Below are 19,322 nucleotides of genomic sequence, written 5' to 3' on the forward strand. Positions count from 1 at the left end.
ATTCCACAGAAAACTTGAAAGGATGATGTGCAATGATATTTGGACTTTTAAAGGCACACCATCGAAATACTGCAGTTAGTTTTCATTAGGAATGTTGCTTTTCTATCACTTATCCTTCCCAAGAGTTTTTTCTTTAGCAGACTGAAATCCCATGGGCATTCAAGGTCATACCATTCAGGATTGCTTAGTGGGCTTGAAATAAAACAGTAACATTTCATCCAGAAAAATCACATACAAGTGTGTGTGACTGCAAGTGTCTGATTTGTCACACCACTGTAATATTTATAATAGAAAATCAAAAATAATCTTTAAGCATCTAGTTTGCTTCACTTCTGTAGTTTTCTGTTTGCTCTAATAATTTGTACTGTGAACGTAGCTAAGGTTCTAACAAATCCACATCTGAAGTCAAACCAGGTCCTCAGCTATACCCATAAACTGAATAAATACAATTCAGAGATTAGCCTGACCACAAATTGCTAGTCATTTTCAGCCTTCTGGCACTACAAAAGACTATTTGACTTCCGAGCATGGCAGCATTGATTTTAATACTAGGAGAGTTTGTTCCTCCTTGCAGCACGTGGAAGGACCCACTCCCTCAGTCACAAGGTGACGGCATTTGTTGTTTTTATGTCTCCACATGAGTACACTGGTTTTGTTCGGTTTCAAATGGGGCCACAATAACAGTAGCTTGTCAGCAGGGTGAAAATATGGAGGTCAGCTATTGATTCATATCTTGTTCCCTCACAAAATGCAATCTCTTCTCCATGCAACCACAAATGCGATTGTAAATGGCTTTTTTGCTTCAAGCATCTAGGTTGTCCAGATCTGTAATGTCAAAACCTGGGATTCTTCCACCTAATCCTGCTCTCTCAAATTCTGAAAGATGGGTATGACAGAATACTTGCACTTCTGATTCTATGTAGTCTTGTTGCTCATTCCCTTTGTAGAGAAACAGTTTGATAACCCCTCTAAGTCTATACCTATCATCTCCTTTCTTGAGTACAGCATTGGAATATGGAAAGACTGGGTTCCAACCAAGTATCTAGGGAAGTGCAAAAGCAGCTGAGGGAGAAAGATCCCATAAACAAAGCAGAAACATCAGTTGTTTCCAATACACTGGGAAAAAAAGAAATCTAGATGAATATCAGCATTCAAGACGGGAAAGAATCAAGATAATGCCTGTTTTCCACTCTTCAGCCCCAAGGAGCTCGCTACGTCCTTTGGTTTAATAAAAAGTGAACTAACAACTAGGAAATGCTAACATCATTAGCAAGTGAAAGGAATGTAGGAGATTGCAGGGATTTGTTGGAACAAGCACTCCAAGGCTGAGTCCCAAACAGAAGGGGTAAACAGCAGAGCTAAGACAAGTTTCAATTATATGATGGTGGAAAAGGGTGGGCCAAGAAGGAGATACACGATTGCTCTGCTTTGTTATTCTGCATGCCAGCCATGTCCACTGAACCTCAACAGAACTGGATACCTCCCAGCTTTGCAGAGTCAGATCTATTATGATCTCACCCCTGTCGTCATTTTTTATTGTGCTGTAATTTAACCATATGGCATGGGACCTATTCTCCAGTTACGCAGCCAGTCAGCACCCAATCATCTATCAACAGGAGAGACAAAGAAGTTGATTTAAGACACTCCTTCTGCCAAAGGGCTGCAGATTGGGCCAGGCTGTCTGCTTAGGAGCTGGAGAAGCAGACGTCCCCTTAGTGTCAACTTTGAAATTGGTTCCAAAAGGCAGAGACGCCAGCAAATTTTTCACTTCTTTGTGGTTCAGGACCATATTTTTCTCCTTTTGTAACATGTTTTTACTAACAAAATCTGGGTTAGGATACAGCACCTATGTTTTCTGCCAAGCCATGATTTGCATCCTGTTTCTTAGCCTGAATGACTAAGTAGGAGAGACAGAGAAATGTGATTTGCATGACTGAGGTCCTAAAACGAGACCTAAGATCCCATGTTCTTCTATATACAGCCTTTTGTCTATTGCATTTTATGCTAATGTTACCTTCAGCACTCCTGTTTCTGCAGATATATAATGGGGTGTCTACTTTGAAGGAGAAGGAAACTAGGGAGCTTAGATTGGATGTGAGGAAAAATTTCTTTACTGAAAGAGTGGTTAAACATTGGAACAGGCTGCCCAGGGAAGTGGTTGAGTCCCCATCCCTGGAGGTATTTAAAAGACGTGTAGATGAGGCGCTTAGGGACATGGTTTAGTGGACATGGTGGTGTTGGGTTGACGGTTGGACTCAATGATCTTAGAGGTCTTTTCCAACCTCAATGATTCTATGATTCTATGATTCTAGGGAAATGTCCATGCACATGAAATGGCATGAGGACAACACTCTTGAGCCCTAAGTTATCTTAGCTGCTACGGCTGCTCCGTGGCAGCCTGCAACATCACCCTGGGATGCCTGTGGAGATTTATCATCCAGGATGAACTAATTTGACTCAGTATAGCCGAACAGGACCAGAAAACACAGGTTATATGGCTACAAACCAAAAGACACATAATTTCAGCCTAATCACTACGTTGCTCCGGCAATTAAATATCACATATTTTGGCACCGTTAATAGGGCTGCCCATTTCCATACTGGAAAGATGCATCACTCCTGTGTGAAAATGCTGTGTCAAAAGCTAAGTCTGGGACTGAAATATCTGGAAATGCCAGAGATCAGTACTAACCTACACTGTACTAACCTTGGTGGGAAAGTTCAGAACAAAATCACACAGCAAGCTTAAAAGACTAGTGCTGTGGGAGTAGGCTATGATCTGACTTCCCTGTGGCTCATTCCCACTAGAGATGCCTCAAACTCAGTTTGAGGTGTGTTAAAATCACCACTGTGACAGCCCTTCCGTACAGACTTTCCCATTTTATTTACCCAAATGTCTGCAGTTAGAATAACTTACCGACCAGTACATGACAGGATAAAAACTGGTGCCTCTCCTGGCTTTTATCACAGTAATGTAACTGGCAGAGGCACTCTTGTTTCCTTCCAGACAGGGTCTAAGAGGGAGGGAACACATTCACAAGCTATCCCCAGTGCATTGGTAATGCATGCTTCCTTCCTTCCAAGACTGTCAAGGTCTCTGGAATATCTCTCCAAAGCTAACTAGCCAAATCTACCTTGATATCACAGCACTGAACTTAGCAAGTCAGGGATACAGCTGGCTCAACATCTCAGGAGAAATAATCAAAATAAAACATAACAATTTAAATTTGTATCTTCATCCATGATCCAGCTAGCATCAGTGACCACCTTTTCTCATATATATAAAAAAATTCCAATATATCTTTCCTTGGGTACACATCAATAATGAGAAGGACTAAAACACTGTTGCCCAGTGCCCCCCTGACAGTTCTTGTGTTGGGTTTTAGTGCTTTCTGAGTGCTTTGGGGACAGGGAGGCTAAAGAAAGCTATGTGTCCATTCTTCTCCATTAAGTGTCATTCTCCCCTGTTTCTAGTAACCGTGCGAGTTCAAACACGATAGAACATCCCTCAGTCCCCTAACACTTGAATCTTTCAACCCAGGAACAGGAAAGCAGATGGCCTGAGTGATAGCCGAAACCCACTGCAGGAGGTGCCAGGGAGGGCTTCTTCCAAAATCTGTTTGAAGGCAGCATTCATGGGACACCTCAACAGACGGACTAGTGCACAGTATTTGGCAGGCAAACACCTCTATACTAACTTCTTGAATAATTCCTTACCTCTTTCAGTCACCCTAAAAGAAATGTTTGTTTGTTTGTACAGCAGCAAACTGTCCATGGGATTAAGAGACCATTGCTTTTCCAGAGCCATTCACAGAACACCCACATTTGGCAAACATTGGAAGTGGGGCTGAGTGTTCTCAGCAAAAAGCTTCGAACAGTCACACTAGTGCCAGAAAACAGGTCTTATCCTACATAGGGTTAAAAAAAAACCAAACAAACCAGTTCCCCTGCCCCCCCCCCCAACCCCAAACAAATAAGAAATAAGCCTTCTCCAGAAACGATGACAAGAAAAATGACCCTACTTAATTATTGATCTCTTCCAAAACACCAAGGCTAAACTGACTGTGGAGTGGATCAGGAAAGCGGAAGGCAGAGCATGGAGGCCTGAATTACCTTCTTGCAAAATTTACAGACTTTTAAATGTACATAAATGGCTCTCCCATCTCACAATATTGAGCACCTTCAGTAAAAAATTAGTAAATAGCAATAACACCCATGACTTTTAGGAACAAAGATGATATTTATATCTCATGTGGTTTTGGTCGCACTTGCCTTAATACAACTGTCGTCTTATCCATCAAGAAAGACGAGACCACTCAGGATAGTCCTACTGACAAGCTCCAGTATTCCTGGAGATACAAGGGCCAAAGAATCCCTACAAAGTTCTCCCAGTTCTGTGGTTTGCTTTTCCAAACAATCTGAGAGCGCCCGAGTCAGCACACCTTCAAACACCTGTTGTTTAATGTGGCACGAACCAAAGAGATCTGAGCACAGTTAAGCATGTGCTTTCTCAGTTGGCATTCTGTCAAATAATTAAAACGAACGAACGAAAAAACACCTAATGAGGGAAAATCCTGCAGCAGTTCATATAAGAATCTACAAGTCTCCAAGGAAGACAAACACCAACTCTCTCCTGATTTGTTTGCTCAGAAATCCTCCCTCCTCTTTCCCCACGTCTTAAATGCCATTAACCCTTACATAGTTTTAAGATGCACGGCCCACAAACCTAAAAGGTACAATTAAAATATCTTACAAACTGAATCATCAATTAGTGCAAGGGGTTGGCAGAAATAAAAGAAACAGGAAAATAAAGCAAATAGGATGCAAAATTTTGCCTTGGGTAACAACTTAAGGAAACAGAACAAACAAAACCCTTAATTTGAACCTTCAGTCCTTAGATTACTATTAGATAAATATTTTTTTCTATACTTCTCCTGCTGTTACAGCTGCTTCCAATTTAAGCCACTTTGGACCAGAACTGGAAGGAGAACTATCAGAAAGAAAAATCATTCTTTCTTATTCTCAGCATCTGCTTTTGAATGAGAACCCCAGAGCACAGAGGGTCAGCTAAACACACACATTTTAGGGGGGATTTTTCTGAAAAGAAACTTTTGAATGCTTTTGAGACTTACCCATTCTTAGGAAAAGTGTAAGCTCTGGGGGACAAAAGAAATCAGAAATGAGGGAAAGTCTGTCAGACTTGCAAAGATGATATAAGCATTTTCCAGAAACGTACACCAGAAAGCATGGAATATGTCCTATTTCTTTACTTTTCCTTTCTGCAAGTACTTATCGAATATGCTTTATGGCAAGAATATTGCTGAAACCATTTTTGTTGGTGGCTGAATACTGGCAAGAGGCCAAATTAAAATTATTTGTAAGTTTGTGCACCAGACTTCCAATTACAAGAACAATATACATCTTCCTAGAGAACAGAAGCAGTATCATGTGACCTGCAAACGCCATCAAAACAACTCAATTTCTCACTATTAACTGTAATAAACTGCTTTTGAATAAAGCATACGTAAAAATTCCTCTCAGAGATTTGGTAAGTAATCTTCAATAGTAAGGAAGATGAAGTAAATATTTCATTGCCTACAGATAACTATATAGTGCTGTAATTCAATGGACAAATCATACATTGGTAACAGTTAGGCTAATTTGGGCAGAAACAGGTCAAACCAGAGAAGTCCACCTCTGAAGGAGTAGAAAGAGGAAAGGCTTTCATCTTGGCATGTCGCTTTAGTTCAGCCACACTTCCATGGTAAATCAGTGGTTCATCACTCATTTTAAGTAATTCAGCCCATGCTAGCCAGGTTAAAGGGGATGGATAATATCAGATCTTCCACTTAGAGTAACTCTCACCACTTTCGTTCAAAGACATTCTGAACAACTATCGAGAAAGTCTTATGAACTGTATAGCCATGCTGCTTGGTGCTGATGTCTCTGCTTCCAGTGTCTCTGCAAAGGGATGGTTTTTCCCTCTAATCAAGTCCGATGAGAAAATTTGGGGTATTCAATTCCTCTGACTTAGAAGCATTAGACTGGACAGAAGAAAAAAATCTTTTTTCTCAGCTCTCCCAAAGGCTTTCTTCAAAGAGGGATCCATATCACTAGTAAAATCTCCTTCAAAGGGCACTGTCAAGATAGCTGCAATAATTTTAAAACTCATTTGTTACTCCTTGTTATTTGTAATCCCTTTAAAGCAAGAAGCTAAAATCTATTTCCGTTAGTACTACATCTCCTCCACCAGGCACAACAAGCCAAGGAAAATGCTTTTCCAACATAGCATGCACTCACAGAGCAGGAAGCTTAATTTTTGAGATTCGCTCTATTACCAAGACATATGGTTTGGAACTCAGCTGTATACCATGACACAAAAGATATTAACTTGTAGGTTGATAGATGCAGTAATGAATGGAACAGCACAGTGCAATACGCTATAGAAGGCTCTTAATTAGTAGGCCAGGTAACAAGGAATCAAGAAGAATGGTGAAACAGTGTAATAACATGATAGAACATGGTTACGGCAAAGAGATATGGAAGTTTAAAATTTAATCACACAAGAACCTCAGGAAAATGTCAATACGTGTCACTGGAGATTTGACTCTTTTGGGGCCATGACTGCACCTGTACTCAGTAGAACGTCTTACGGAACAGCCTTGCATTCAGTCTTTTAAAAACCAAAGATGAGAAGGGGCTCTACAACCCACAAAAGGGAGGCAGCAATAAAAATCATATGGTGAGCTGGAGGGCTAAAAGCTCCAACAAGGGAACAATGCAGACTGCCTTCACACGAGAAAAGAAACGATAAGCAGTTGCATGGTTTGTTGGGTTTTTTTTTGGGGGGGGGAGTGTTTTGGTATTTTTTGTTGTTGTTGTTAATTGTTTTCTGTTTTGACCATAGGCCTGTAAACTGGCAGAAGCAGGAGGGAGAATTCCCTGCAGAAATTGGCTGCTTTGTTATTAGCAACTTTCAAATGGAGACACTGCTCCTCTAAAACTGAGCTGGGCAATCTAGACAAAATGAAAAAGAACTTGCATTTTTTTCCCCTTCTTTTCTTCTTCCTTAGTTGAACAAAACCTTAGATAAGATCAATAGTTTCTTTAGTTTTATGTTTCACTTCCTTAAGGGTAGTTGGCTTATTGTGTTTCCATTGATCACGCAGACAGGGAGATTCAACAGAGACAAACCATCTCTTTTCTCCTCTCATTTCCCCCTCCTCTCCATTTGAAATCAAATGACTTTTAAACGAGGCTGGGGTCACTATTCTTCCTCATTTACATATCAGTAGTACCAAATTCCTGCTTATCTTTCACTCACTAAACTGTTTTAAAAATGAAGGCTACGTTTCAATTCAAGAGAGGCCACACAAGTTCCTTGGAAAAGCTCTAGCAGCATCTTTTCTGGACTCTATCAGAAAAGCTAGGTTCTGGTTTACGTCAAGCCCTTCCTCAACATTGCTCTGTGGTGGGAGGGGGCACATTTACCAGCCTTGTGCAATTAATATTTTATTATTAATTTATTTATTATTGCAACCTCTGTAAGGCTTTCTTGCTTTTCCTAAATCCTTTGCACAATCCCTATCAGGTGTCTCTGTGCAGCTCCAAGCACCGTACCTGTGCTCATAGCCAGCAAAGCAGCCATGTGAATGACTTTCATCACTTACAAGCAGGAAGAAAGCTAAAGACCAGGACGAGAGGAAATGGCCTCAAGTTGTGCCAGGGGAGGTTTAGATTGGATGTAAGGAAAAATTTCTTTACTGAAAGAGTGGTGAAACATTGGAACAGGCTGCCCAGGGAAGTGGTTGAGTCCCCATCCCTGGAGGTATTTAAAAGACGAGTAGATGAGGCACTTAGGGACATGGTTTAGCGGGCATGGTGGTGTTGGGTCGACGGTTGGACTCAATGATCTTAGAGGTCTTTTCCAACCTCAATGATTTTATGATTCTATGACCAGGATCCAGGTCTGCTGCACTCTATTAGAAGATTGACCACTGATTCACTGAATGATGCTGGACTTGGGAGCCTCTGCTGCATATAATGAGATGTTTTAAATCCTAGCTGCTGTTTGTACTGTACTTCAAGGTGTAAAAGCATCAAAAACATAAGGGCATTCTTGTCCAGGGGAGATTCTGGATATATCCCTACAGGGAGTTCAATTAGGAAACTATGCAATTAAGAAACTGATTCTATTCACAGAAAAACATAAATCTGCTATATCAGAAAGCTCTAAATATAGGATGTTGACATCTCCTGTCTGAGCACTAGTCTCAGTCTATTGTTTACAAACACATCAACTTGAGGGTCCAAGAGTGAAGAACTCAGGTTGAAGTCTCTAGAAAAATGTGACCTCTTATGTGATTAATTTCCAGTTCACAGGAATAATTTCAGGGCTTCCAGATACTAATGAAGTAGTTTTGGCTTGATAGATGGAAGCTGAGTATTAAATGGTATTATGCAACGAAATCTTCAGGTCAGCCTGTCAAGTCCATACCCTAAATAATCCACTTGCAAGAACAAGCAAACAAGCAAGCAAGAACCAACTCTAAAGGCCACTAAAAGGAAGAAGAAATAGCTTATTAATATTAATTATTTGAAAGAGATAGTTTATGTATTTATATGCAGCTCCAGCATAAATGTCAACATAAGAAGTTGTATTCCATTTTGATACTAACAAGTTGGGTGCTTAGCATACTTGGAAAAAAATGAGTGGAAATACTGTAAAGCTGCCCGAATCAGAGAAACTGCAAAAGTGTTTGTATTATCCTTATGATGAAGAAATGCCCCCTCATGGGAATATTTATGTATCCTCCATCTTTGAGATGAACGATAATCCTAAACAAAGGAGGGGGGGGGGGGGGGGGAAGGATACGTGACCTCATAAAAATAACCCAATGATCCAACCGGGACTCAGATTTTCAGGGTGTTCAGAATGGAAATTTCAGAACTGCTTTACAGCTTACGGACTTCCTTATGGGCCATGAGAACATTGGATTCTGTCACCAGTGACAAGCCCTCATATGTCAACTTGCTCTTGTCCTCAGTGGCTGCCTGAGGTCCTGCTCAGTGATGAAAAAGAGGACAAGAAAAAATGTAGAAAATAATTTCACACATTTTAAAGGATTTCTTTAAAAAAAGAATCCTGAACCATCTGCATTAGGTCTTTCTGCTTATTTTTGGTGCCTCTACTATATAATACAGGGCCCCTGTGGATGGCACAGTGCTTAAATGCAACATCTGAATGTGGCATTTAATGTTCTCTTCCTACTTACTATTTCAAGCATCTAATGGAACAAATTAAGCAAATTTGGGTTAAAGACCTCACAGATGCTGAAGGAGAACAAATCATTAGATATTGATACAATCCGATGTGTCACTGGGTTTAGGTCTTACTGCAGTTATCTAGGAAATGAGTGAAATCCTCCTCTACGGAGATCACTGGGAGTTTTGTCATTGACTTCAGTCGAGGTAGATTTCCCCCCCCGTCTAAAAAAGATTCAAAACCACTGTCTTGACCTGTGGTGCCTATTAAAAAACCATTAGCACTTCTCAGGAGTAGGGAGTGTTAGATGTAATGCCCAGGGCAATTATATTCTCTTTCTTTAAACTGTCTGCCGTTTTTTCCTTCTGCCTTTCCTGTCTTGGAATTGATGTGTGTATAGTAGAGCATGGTTAAAACAGCAGCTGAGTACTTCCTGGCTACATTCTATAGAGAAGTAAAAGGATTAGTATAGAGCTTCCAGAGATAATCATTTGAATGTCTCATTAATTAATTGTTATTTGTAATAATGGCTCTTTCCTTAAGGGAAAAGATCCTTAGGATCCTTAACTGCTTATTAATGCTGTATAGATAAGGATTGCTCCCTAGTGGGAGAAATGAGATGGAACATGGAAGCCTTTCAATGAAAGCAACAGGTTTGGGAAAGGAACAAAAGAAAGAATTCACCATTTGATTGAATGGAGAATTATGATCACTCAAATGCAATTACCAGAGTTCATCCTGTGTACTTAAAAACTGCCTGCCAGGAGATCTCAGACTGATGTCTCTTATGCATTCGGTATGAGTACAGCCCTTCCTGCCGAGACTGGAACCTCGTTTGATGTGGAATTCAGGTCTGCCTAGATCACAGTCACAGGCGTACCCTGAGCTCATGGACAGCTGTCAAAACTAGCCTTAGATTAGCTACCTTTGGCTGTCAGTAACAGGCAACTCCAAATGCAGGATTCTCACTGCAGGATCTTAAATTTAGCCAGGTGAATGCTCAGGTAGCTAGCCTGTACCAAAAAGATTGGTGCCACTGGTTTTCAAGTTAATTACCATAGAACTAGGCTCAAAGGTGCCCATATGACCTGCCAACACATTTTGTACAACACTGTGAATGTCCTTATAAGGATAAGTGCCCTGTATCATCTCAGAAACGCTCCTTCCTTCAGCTCAATGCTTTTGGTTCCAGACTGGAGTTTCTTTTTATTTCACTGTTGAATGAAACCTCAGAGCAAGGACTCTACTTTCCTGGCATGGAAGGTAAAAGAGTGAGGGATCATGGAAAGATTTCACTGAGGAAAAACTCAGAAGCACGGCTACATGGGTCTGGAGAGAGCAGACAATGCTAAGCATCAAGACAATGGCTATCTCCTCTGTTTTGCCCTTCCAAGCTCATGAGATGTGCATTAGGAGGAGGGTGGCACAGGGTTCTTTGAAAGATTTACTCACTTTGTAGAGTCCGTGGCTGCAGCCGCAGTACGTGCTCTCCATAGTGTAGCTCCTCAACACACCCATTTCCTTCCATACCACCACCCGGGCCGTCGACTCCCGGGACTTCTCCACCAGGAAGCTGCAGCTGTTCATGACAAATGCAGGGGCCACTTTATCCAGGATTTTAGGAAGAGTCTATGAGAAAATATCAGCAGTGATGAGAAAATGAATTGAACAGCTGTACATGTGTTTATATCATACACACATATACAGAGACACCTGTGGTTTTTAATGTGCGTATCATCAAATCTATCTGTAGACACTGAGAGCTCCAACCAGTGCATTATGTCCATCCCATGTGAAATCCTCAGATTCTAACATTTGTTTCATCCCAAAGGCTAAAATGCAAAATATCCAGTACACTTGGTATATCTCTTTCAAAATCACGCATTTTCACACCAAATAGTTTGGGACTGCTGAAGTCACTTACAGAGTTTTGTTTGCAAGCTGCTTCACCACTAACCTACCCCTTCCTGTCGTGCTGCCGAGAGGGCTGCAGTCATAGTTCAGTACCTGATATTCCCATTCTCCCCTCTCCAGCTATACTAGATCTCCTCCTATCATGCATCCACAATTTGACAAGGGATTCAGCTATGGAAGGAGTTTTGTCTGAACCTAGCATAGAGCAGAGAAAGGGGATGTGTATTCTCACGGAAGGTCGCACATAATTATATGAAAATAGAGCTCAAGATTTAACTAACTTGCATTGTGAAACAAACCAAAATATTCTCATTTGAGTCCAAATGATATATTTTGTACACTTCATTTAGAGAATCACAATAAAAAGTAATCATGAAAACCCAGTAAATATTCTTCTCCCAAGTAACAAGCGACAGGACGAGAGGAAATGGCCTCAAGTTGTGCCAGGGGAGGTTTAGATTGGACGTGAGGAAAAATTTCTTTACTGAAAGAGTGGTTAAACATTGGAAGAGGCTGCTCAGGGAAGTGGTGGAGTCCCCATCCCTGGAGGTATTTAAAAGACGAGTAGATGAGGCACTTAGGGACATGGTTTAGTGGGTGGTGGTGTTGGGTCGATGGTTGGACTCGATGATCTTAGAGGTCTTTTCCAACCTCAATGATTCTATGATTCTATTCTATTCTATGATTCTATTACATCTTAGCCCGAGTGATTTTCTTATTCTAGAAATCGTTTTTCCCAAAAACAGTCTATAAACGCTCCTAATACACTGCAGTATCAAATATTTAGAATCATAGAATCATTTCCATCAGTGCAGAGGCAACACTTACTTAGTCATTACACAGTGCTAAATGCGTTACTTTTACACGCTATAAAAACATATACTAGGTGTGCTCTATGTAGAAACTGAACCTTTAAGTGTGCGTGCGTCTAAATTTTAGTGCTGGTATACTAACCACAACATATGCCAAAAGATGATTTGATCCATCTAGAGAAGAGCAAGCAAAATGAGGACATTCATTATTTCTTTGACTACAGCTTTCTTAAACATCCGAACTGAATGGAATCATATAGAAGGAGTTCCCACTTTTTGCTAATGACATTTACCCTTGAATTTCATTCAGTTTGGGTGGTGAAAGCCAACCAGCTAATTTCACTGTCCGATAACAATCGGTTTCACTGACTGATTCTGAGCAATTGTAGTTCCGTTCTGTTGAGCTTTACTTCATAGCACTGTACGGGAATATTTGGTTTCACTGAAAGTGAAAGAATAATGTCTTTTCCTAAAACATATTTGATGTGAATGATAAATCTTTGGCCTAAACTATTTTGCAATATCACCTGCAAACAGCTTAACTGTACACATCTCCGTAACAAAAACGTAATTTTCGTTTTTCAGTATATTCTGGCTACAGCTATCAATGGACTTTACCAGTTCTATAAGGTACAGATCTAAAGATCTATAAGGTTCATTTTTCAGATGAAAAAACTGAGGTGGAGAAAACTGGACCAAAGCAAGAAATTCCATTTTAAATCTGAGACCACCGCGAGCCTAACTCTTAAGTCAAGACCTCCAGTGTGCTACTAAGAGCCACAGCACTCCCTTGCCTGTGACCATACTGAACAGAGGAATCTTTAAAATTGACTGCTTTCTGTAGACTAAGCATCCAACATTTCTGGATTGCCTCCAAAGTGCTATTTGCTGCATGGGGATCACAAAATAGTATGCTTTCGTGCAGTGCTTCGAGGTTTTCCTGGATTTGGGTTGAACAGGAATTAAAAAAATGCAGCGCAGCCACATCACCCAGATGTTTATAAGCCTCAGAAGAATCATGAGAACCAGTTAAACTGTATGTGAAGGTTCAGATAGTTTTCATTCTGCCCTTATCTGAACCAACACACAGATTTTTTTTGTAAATATATACTATCAACTACAGTAATCAGATCCCTAATCCAGTTTAGCTTTTTAAAACAATTGAAATTATATGCATAATCAATCTTTTACATTTAATTAAATAAAAACACTGGCCTGTAACAGTAATGTCTTTGTACGCAGGACTCATTCAGGAGCATTAGCAACTCTGAATTTAATATTCTTTTCATTTTACCAGCGTTCACTGGATTTCACACTGCTGGTTCTTTCTTCTCTACTTATTTTTCTCATTAATTATCTTTCAATAGTATATTTTGAAAGGGTGAAAACACACCCTTTTAAAGGATGTTTTTATGATAACGCAGAGTGTGGCTATGTTCCCTTTCTTACGCACAGATGGATTTAGCACGTACAACAGCAAAGGAAGCTACTCCCCTCACACAGGACCCTGTCCTTAAACCTCCAATCCCATTAGGAGAGAATGGAATTATATTTCTTTACTGATGTCCCTGCAAAGATTGCTCTCAAAGGGGCTTGGAATGGCTATTAAAAGGAGAAATCTTCAAACTGGGCTTTGTGATACCAATGCTGTGCAAGTCACCCAAGACCACCAAATATTAGAAGGTAATGAAGACTCTTACTCCTGTATATTGCCAAGGGCTACAGCTGAGTCTATGACTTATGAGGCAAAAGCTGTTCCAAAACCAACATTTTCTTGAGGTATTTGGTTCCTGCTCCTGGGGAGAAAAATCAGTCATGGAGGGCAGATTAATCCCAGCTACCTACAGGAGGTAGGAGAGAAACCTGTGCAAACAGTGCAAGGAAGCAGGTCTGAGACAGGGGCGATTATCTGCTGCAGTTTGCAATTGCAGATGTGTTCTCCTATATATCCAGTTTCCCCAGCCTAAGAAGGAAGAGGGTGACCCATAGGCAGGAACTACAGCAGGCACCTATCCCCTGTTTTGTCCACAAAACAGAGGATTTGAACCACAAAATCTTTCTTATAGGATGGCTGTAGAGTGTTCTTGGGCAGCCTTGGAGCCTTGCTCCTGCTTTCTTCATTGCAGATTCAAGAAAGGCTCCAGATGCTGAAAGCAGCATTTGAATTCTGTTTGTGTAACAGTGAACCAACCTCAGCCTTTTCAAGCCCTCTGAGTTCAAACGCAGCAAAAGATGCCCTGACTGTAAGTACCCTCCCCTGCTTTCTTTGTGAAACAGAGCGTTTGCCACAGGGACCCCTCACGATGAACGCTGGAGCACTTTCTTCCAGTAAAGTTTCAGTGTGCTGTGTACAATGCCGTAAGTTGAACACAGAAGATGTGGCATCCTTATGGGAGGATAACTAGTATTTGTGCTGAAGTAGCAAAAATTATACAGAGACGTAAACTGAAAAAGACTTTTCAGCCTCTTTCAGGTTGGAGTAAACCAAGCTATAGCTCTCTAATCAGTCTAAGGCCACAATTAATGTTTTGTGAAATTAACATTTTTTTAAGACTATAATTAGAGCTTATGAGATTCTTTTCTCCACAGAAATTCATCATTTAAGAGGAAAATATCATCCAAACAGACACCAAAAAAAGAGACGGGCAGGAAATCCAGAGAACAGTTTGATGAACGAGACATTCGCATGAAGTAGAAATAGTATTTGTTTAGTATTTGTTCTTTCTAATTCCAGAAAAATTTCCCTAGCTATGACACGAAGCACTTGCTGTGGAGATAACGCCACTATGTTAGATCTGTCTGTTTGACACCCGTTGAATTCTCTGGTGTCTTCAGTGGGACCAGGAGCATTTTGTGATGAAGCAATTCAACTGAGTAGGGCAGTGGCACATTGTCATTTTCTAAGTTACCGTTATGTAATTCCTGTTTATTTTCTCATTATGGTGGGGCGAGGGGACAAAAGCGTATGTATATTTAGAAACTATAAAACACACAAAAATATGGCTGTCCTATTAGTCTGTAGCCAAAGATTGTAACACAGCATCTTACTAAAACAAAATAAATAGGGACGCACCTACTGACAATATTCTTGCTAATATCTGGTGCGTGAAGGTGTTATGCATGATTTGCAACTCTCTGGACCATTACTCCTCCGGAGTAAGGGAAGTTTCCACCTGCCTCCAAAATTTGTGAGCTGGCCTTAATTTAACCAGCTGCGTAGGTGCACACACACACCAGTAATTGCAGGAAGGAACAAAGTGGACCTACCCTGTAGCCAACATCTTCTGTGATAACTGCTGTGTCAACCACGCAGCCTGCTTGCCACAAGGTCTCCTTGATGCTGCAGCCATAAAGAAACACATTCTTTTTCTGGGAGTGTCCATGGTAGTCACAGAATACCTAGGGAGAGGGGAAGGGGGGAAGGAAAAATCTTGAACGTTTAAAAAGAAAAAGTTTCCTGGTTATTCATAATAAGCACTATAAGACTATGGGGGGGAGGGGGGGGCGTTGCTACTGTTTTTTTCAGGTCTCTTCAGAGGAGCTTAGACTGTGCCATGCCTATGACCTGTGTCAAACTTTGTTAGTCAGTTGTATCTTGCTTTATCTATTCAATCTGACATGATCTCAGGGATCCAGAGAGTCAAGACTTGTGCATTTCCGTCTGCAGCAGAAATAAACATGACACCTGTGTGAGAATCCATGGCAACTCGGGAACTTCAGCGTTCATGGTAACTTATGATACAACAAGAGAGCAATTTGTCAGGCTCTTCCTACTTCTAAACTCCTAAACTCCAGCTTTATCCTCATGAGATTTGAAATCTGTGCTTTCCTAAGCAATTAATCATCACTTTGGCTAGTTTAAATTCAAAACCTGTGCTACATAATTTTCAGGAAAATATAATTGTGCAACTGTATTGCACAGTGCCATCAGATCTTTGCATGAATTCCTGGAAGCCAAGCACAGAACACGACCTATCTTCACAGTAAATAATCCCTTTCCACACTGTCTAATCTATCTATCTAATCCATCTCTCTTATGTCAGCTGTCATATAAACTAGGCACAAGGCACAGTCCCAGTTTTAGCGGAAGTTTTGATTGCCTTTATAGGCAGATATCGACTCCTATAGAAATGAAAATCACGATTTGATGACCAAAGAGGTAAATATTGACCCAAGTCTTAAGGAATAATCAATCTCCGTGCCCTCTGAGATATGAAGTCGATATACACGCTGCTGTTACATATATTCTCCATGTCTTTATCAGGAATATTCATAAATCTATCAATGAAAAGACAAGAATTTCTAAAAGAGAAGGAATTGGTTCATTTTAAACCGAAATTCACCACTGAGTAGAAAGGAGCTTCAAGATTTCATTGAAAGAGTTTTCCAGGGCACATGTCGGAGACAAAAGAATGGGCGTAGGAAGGTAGGGAAGAATTATGGATCAATATAAAGAGAGATGGGGGAGAAATATGGGGTAAAAAAATACACGTATTCTTACATAAATACATATACAAGAGGAGAGAAACAGATGGAGTGGATGAGCTTCTTCCACCAACTGTTATGGCAAGATTTACCATAGCGTGTTTATTTACCAGCTACACAGTAACTAAGTTTAGCTGCAGCAAGTCAGGGAGTTTAATTATCTAGGAATTGAGCATTTACATTCTCTCAGCTGCTCTGACAAACAGAAGGTTGACGTGCTGGAGAGGCTAAGGCACACACGCATAGAGAACCTTCTCACTGCTCCTAATTAGCTGGACAATTATACATATCTCGTAGCTTATACACTGCTCCTTCTTTTGGTTTCTGACCTGTCAACTGCACCACCATCCTGCACCACCACTCACCTCCAGCTCTCTCTGCAGGACTCTGGGTCTGCACGTCCCCGTCCCCGCGGCACGCATTTTCCACACCTGAAGCATGTGAACAGCGACCTACCCAGCAACAACTGCTCTTGTTTTACTTATACCCTTGCCACCCGGCAAAGGTAGGAAGGGGAGGACAAACAGGGCAGTCTGAGAGCTGCTCGTTGGTGCAAACCTACAACCAGCATCATTCCAAAGGAAAAAAAAAACAATATTGCACAGACCCCAGAGATTCAGCCCCCTCAGGCTGTGTGCATATTTTGCAGGGCTTATGCAACCCCTGCAGTTGAAGTAACTCTGTCTGAACCACGTGCAATTATCCTGTAATGTCTCCTTCCAAAGAGCTGCTTTTATTGGTACTCTTAATAGCAGACATTTTTCCAGCTAGTGTTTCATCTAAGCTATCAGCAATACAGAGTCATAGTTTAGGTTAACCACAGGTACCACCTAGAATTTATTCCTATGAATATCAAAGAGGATTTTAGAGCTTTTGTATTATTTCAAGGCAGAGGACCCAGCTCAATTGGGTATCAATTACCTGCCAATTTACAAAATTACCAACACACAAGACACAATATATTATCTGCCTAAAATATTACTTATCAGAAACCACACAGGGATGATCAGATAGTTGGATAGCTAGGCTGCCTGATCAGTAGCAGGTCTATAATTCTGCACCTCAAGAAACCTGCAGATGAGTCCTTAGGGACAGGTCTGGAATGAGATTACTGTATTGGTAAAGGATTATCAAAGCCAGGTTCTGTAATATTGCTGCTGTTTCAGGCCGTGGGATCTTTCACTGATTGTCTCCAGCTTCCACAGTAGAGTCAGTGCTACTGGAAATAATTTCATTCTATTTGCGAGTTGCATAGAGCAACATTTTAATTAAGTTTGCTGGATACTGCAGTCACTCCCAATGTTTATAATCAATTGTCCTTTGTAAGATATTCTTCTGCCTCATATTCACGCTACAGGGTAGCTTATGCCTCATCATCCAGTAACACTAAGCTATTTTTTGTAGTTTGAGCACCCAGTTCTTCCTGCCATATGTCTGGGCAAACACTAAGCAAACGTGGGACCTACCAGTCCTTTTTCTCCAGCCTGCCCTTCCATATGGCTGGGACACTGATACACACAAACAAGTCAAACTCTCAAGGCTTGCACTCACTGGGATATGACTCAAGACACACAGGCAAATTTTTATATAGATAAAGTTATTTGCCAGCACTGATCATCCTAAAGGTAAGGACTGCTTTCTAACTCAAAACCAATCCTCCTCATGAGTCACAGAACCAGGCACCTTTTAAAATAAAGGAAAAGCAAAATAGAAAACGGAAAGCAAAAAAATCTGTTGGAAAATAGAACGTTTTGAAATTTCTTTTCTTTTTTTGGTAAATTCTCATTTTTTTCCTTAATGGCGTTGTGAGAGGACTTTGAATCTCTGAGTTTTGAGGTAGACGTGGCTAGGGTTTTTTCCTCACAATGAGCTACATCCTTGCAGGCAGATGTTTGTTTCCAAGCTTGATATAATGCCTTTGAATGGCAGCAAACCCTGCTCAGTGTCTCCTGGTCCTTAGGAGGTTCTTTCTGTCCCCTCCAAGGGCTTCCTGCTCTTCACTGCAGCTCAGACTCTCTGTACAAGCTGCAGGTTCCCTGTTGCATGCTGCAACTGCATTGTCAGCTATAACTTCTAAAGCATAGCAGTTTCTCACCACAAAAGCTCAAGGAGAGAGCAACTTCCCTCTCCCCATCAGACCTGGCTGCTCCCAGACAAAAGGTCTCCCAACGTTCCCACTTTGCTGCTCTCAGTCGAAAGGAGATCCCATGCAGCAGAGGGCTGCAATGCCACAGTGCATCCAGTCCCTCATCTTACTATGGTTCCCAGAGCCAACAAGAGAATTAAAACAAACCAAAAAAACCAAAGCACTTTTAGGAGGCTGTTGTCTATAGAAGTTACCAATTAAAATGGCTTTGTTTTGAAAGGCTGTTAACTTTAAAGTTCTTTCCTTTTCTCCTTCAAGCAGCTTTTCTTTGCTTTGAAGAAACTGCTTGCGCATCCCAGGATAAATGAAACCAAATCACTTCACAGAAATCATTTGGCTCTCAGTGAACTTGGCTCCATGGCATCTTGGAGGTAAAAAAAGAAAAAAAAAGAAAAAAAAAAAAAAAAAGAAGAAACCCAGCTCTCTTCTGGAGGAGAGAAAAGGCATTTTTGAGCATGTATAAACTAAAATCAATGTACTCTTCAAAGGCAAAGAAAAAATCGGTTTACCAAGCCTGACATGCAGCTTGTGTGAGGGAGATGATAGGATCAATAGTCTCCCTTCACTCAGCAATGATGAAAACTTGCACTGAGTGCGTGTTCAACTTTATGCACCTGGATATGACAAGGATGGTTATGTATTAAATAAGGCCAGGTAGCAAATAGCAGGGCAAAACAAGATTGATCCTACATTGCTCTGA

At 40.8% G+C, this 19,322-nt stretch overlaps 1 protein-coding gene across 1 annotated transcript in view; it reads right to left on the bottom strand.

Annotated features, from left to right (window-relative positions):
• Positions 1-19,322, bottom strand: part of AGBL1 (AGBL carboxypeptidase 1) — a 280,171-nt gene that overhangs the window by 120,202 nt on the left and 140,647 nt on the right. Inside the window, exons 20-21 of the mRNA XM_076348666.1 lie at positions 15,259-15,390; positions 10,718-10,894 (exon numbers count right to left, since the gene is read on the bottom strand). Of these exons, the coding sequence (XP_076204781.1) occupies positions 10,718-10,894; positions 15,259-15,390 (309 nt within the window). The remainder of the gene's footprint in view (positions 1-10,717; positions 10,895-15,258; positions 15,391-19,322) is intronic.

This window comes from Aptenodytes patagonicus, chromosome 10 (assembly GCF_965638725.1).
Source record: "Aptenodytes patagonicus chromosome 10, bAptPat1.pri.cur, whole genome shotgun sequence".
Classification (NCBI taxonomy): domain Eukaryota; kingdom Metazoa; phylum Chordata; class Aves; order Sphenisciformes; family Spheniscidae; genus Aptenodytes; species Aptenodytes patagonicus.